The sequence below is a fragment of the Terrapene carolina genome, unplaced genomic scaffold (genome assembly GCF_002925995.2).
Source record: "Terrapene carolina triunguis isolate 2854851 unplaced genomic scaffold, T_m_triunguis-2.0 Scaffold833, whole genome shotgun sequence".
Taxonomy (NCBI): domain Eukaryota; kingdom Metazoa; phylum Chordata; order Testudines; family Emydidae; genus Terrapene; species Terrapene triunguis.
In genome coordinates this window covers 460840-463587 of record NW_020665184.1, presented here as the reverse complement: position 1 = coordinate 463587, position 2748 = coordinate 460840, and the positions used below count along the sequence as shown (strand labels likewise).

At 63.6% G+C, this 2748-nt stretch overlaps 1 protein-coding gene across 1 annotated transcript in view; it reads left to right on the top strand.

Annotated features, from left to right (window-relative positions):
* CRB3 (crumbs cell polarity complex component 3) overlaps window positions 1-2425 on the top strand; it is a 28028-nt gene extending 25603 nt beyond the window's left edge. The window contains exons 2-3 of the mRNA XM_029913699.1: window positions 1644-1775; window positions 2134-2425. Coding sequence (XP_029769559.1) covers window positions 1644-1775; window positions 2134-2337 — 336 coding nt within the window. The 3' untranslated portion in view covers window positions 2338-2425. The remainder of the gene's footprint in view (window positions 1-1643; window positions 1776-2133) is intronic.
* Window positions 2426-2748: the final 323 nt, after the last annotated feature.

The window sequence follows — 2748 nt, the reverse complement described above, 5'->3', positions numbered from 1 at the left end:
ACTCCTGGGTTCTATCCCCAGTTCTGGGAGGGGAGTGGGATTTAGAATGGGGGGTGCTGAGAGCCAGGACTCCTGGGTTCTATCCCCAGCTCTGGGAGGAGAGTGGGATTTAGAATGGGGGCTGCTGAGAGCCAGGACTCCTGGGTTCTATCCCCAGTTCTGCCATTGACTAGCAAAGCGGGGGGTGACTTGGGACCAGCTCTACCACTTTGTGCGGGGAGAGTCCTGTGCATACCAGGCCCCCCCTGCTGGATCCCAGAGCTCTGAGTCGCACCCGGGTCCTGGGAAGGGCTCCAGCCCCTCCCAGCTGCCTGTTCAGGCCTGACCTGCTCTCTAGGTTGCAATGCACAACCGCCCTGGAGCTGGGAGCATGGGCTGAAGGCCAGGCTGGGACTGGGCAGGGCAGGATGGAGCGGAGAGGGGCACCCTGGGAGTTGTAGTTCCCTTCCTGCGTAATGGCAAGGCAGGGGAAGGGAGCGGCTGGCGTGTTGCTTACAGACTGGAAGCAGAGTCCCGGGCCCTGGGAGGCTGGATGGTGCATGGGGGAGCGGGGATGAGCCCAGGGGGGCAGTTGAGTTGTACCATCGATATTGGGCGGACCTGCTGGGAGCAGGGCTAGTGGTTAGAGCTGGGAATCGGGGCTTCTGGGTTCTGTCCCCAGTCCTGGCAGGGAAGTGGGGATGAGTGGTTAGAGGAGGGTGGGCTGGGAGTCAGGACACCTGGGTTCTGTCCCCAGCTCTGGCAGGGAAGTGGGGATGAGTGGTTAGAGCAGGGTGGGCTGGGAGTCAGGACACCTGGGTTCTGTCCCCAGCCCTGGCAGGGGTGTGTGGGGGGGGCTAGGGGGTAGGGCTGGGGGGGGGGGGGGGGGGGGGGGGGGGGGGTCTAGTGGTTAGAGGTGGGGGGGGGGGGGGGGAGAGCTGGGTTGCATGAGCATAGTAGGGGCTGGCTTGTGTGCACTGCTGCCCCCTGCTGGGCAGGGAATACCATCACAGCTCCCCAGGTGGTAGCGTGGGCTGGTGGTTGATGGTTTTCTCTTGCTGAGCTGAGCTCCTGGGGGGCAGTGTCAGGCCAGGTTGCTGTCACGGTAGCAGGCGAACCGCGGTTTCTGCTGGAAGTGACACTGTCTGCTTGGTGAAGGGCCCCCAGAAGGCAGAATCACCCCCCCCCCCCCGGGGTGGTGCTAGGGGCGCGCTGTGCTGCAGAAAGTGGGCCAGGAGGCGCTGTCAGTGCTGACCCCAATGCCCCACTGTGGCACTAGGGGGCGCTGTGTTACAGGGAGCAGGGGCTGGGCTCGGTAGGGGGCGCTGTCCTGTTGAGGTCATTAAAGGTCACTCCATATGGCACTTTTCCAAGAATTGCGGGGGTGATAATTTAGGGAGGATGTGAGAGCTCACTTGGATAACCCCAGGCTGCTGCCTCCCTAAATAACCTTCCCCCTGCCCTGGTGCACTTGAAACTGGGAATCTCCTTCACTTCCTGTCCTAAACTATTGTCTTGCTCTGCGGTGGCTAACCAGCTGCCACACCCCACCCCAGAGGTGGCTGCATGTTGGTTCTGGTGCCTGCATAGCATCAGTGCCATGGTTGAGCTCTCTGATCGCGGGGGGGGTGGAGGGGGGTACTCCAGCAGAGGCGTCCTAACAGCTAAGCCTCCTATCGCACCCCCTTGCCGTACCCCTCCCCACACTAAGCTCCGTTCTCTTTATTCCTCTTTTAAATCAAGCCACGAATGGGAGCACCGCGACACCCACACCCACATCCGCATCGGGGCTCACGGTAAGTAGGCGTGGGGGGGGGCGGATCAGCTGTGTGTGTTGGGGGGGGTTATCCCAGCATGCACTGGGGAGAGAGACTTGAGTGGAACTGGGCCGGAAACTTGGAGATATTGTACAGGGTGTGTGTGTGTGGGGGGGGGTCCAATTTGGGAAGGGGGGGATCTGGGGCAGAGGCCTAGCTCCCCACCCCTGCCTACCACCTTCTCTGGGGAGCCCCTGTCTTTACCTCCCACACTCTTGGTTGGCTCCTGGTATAAACCCCCCCCCCCCACGGCACCTCTCTGCCCCCCATGCCCACGGGGAGCTGGGCATGATTCTGGTTCCGTCTCACTCTTTTCTCCCCCCCCCCCCCCCGGCAGGAGTCGGAGCGGTTGGCGGCCATCATTGTCCCCTCCCTAGTCGGGGGTCTCCTGCTTATTGGACTTGTGATCTTCGGGGCGCTCAAGGTGCGGGAGAGGCGGCAGACGGAGGGCACCTACCGGCCCAGCAACGAGGAGCAGGTGGGTGCTCGGGTGGTGACGAACGCTAACCTCCAACTGCCCCCCGAGGAGCGGCTGATCTGACCCGGGGGGAGGGGGGGGTCACACACACCCCCTCCCCGGACTGGCAGACTCTGTACCGGCTGGACCCTGCGGTTCCAGAGCCAGCTGCACATCTGGAGGGGGGGGGGGGCGGCTCCTTGCTCTCTGCTGGCTGGAAGGAGCCGAGGTCTTCGTCGCTGGATGCATCGGATTTCCACCTGCGCCCTCCTCCTGCAGGCGTGGGAGGGGGGTGCTGCCCAGCCAGGGCCGGCACGGGGTAGCTTGCCTGTGAAACTGCTGGCCATGCTGGTGCGGCGCGACATCGCCCCCGGGTGGCAGAAGCGGCGGGAGCCTCGGCTGCTGCGCTGGGATATTGGCGAAGCGCTCACACCTTGCGCGTGTTTCCACCTGGCTGAACACTTAATCCTTTTCCCCCCTCCGCCCCCGTCTGCG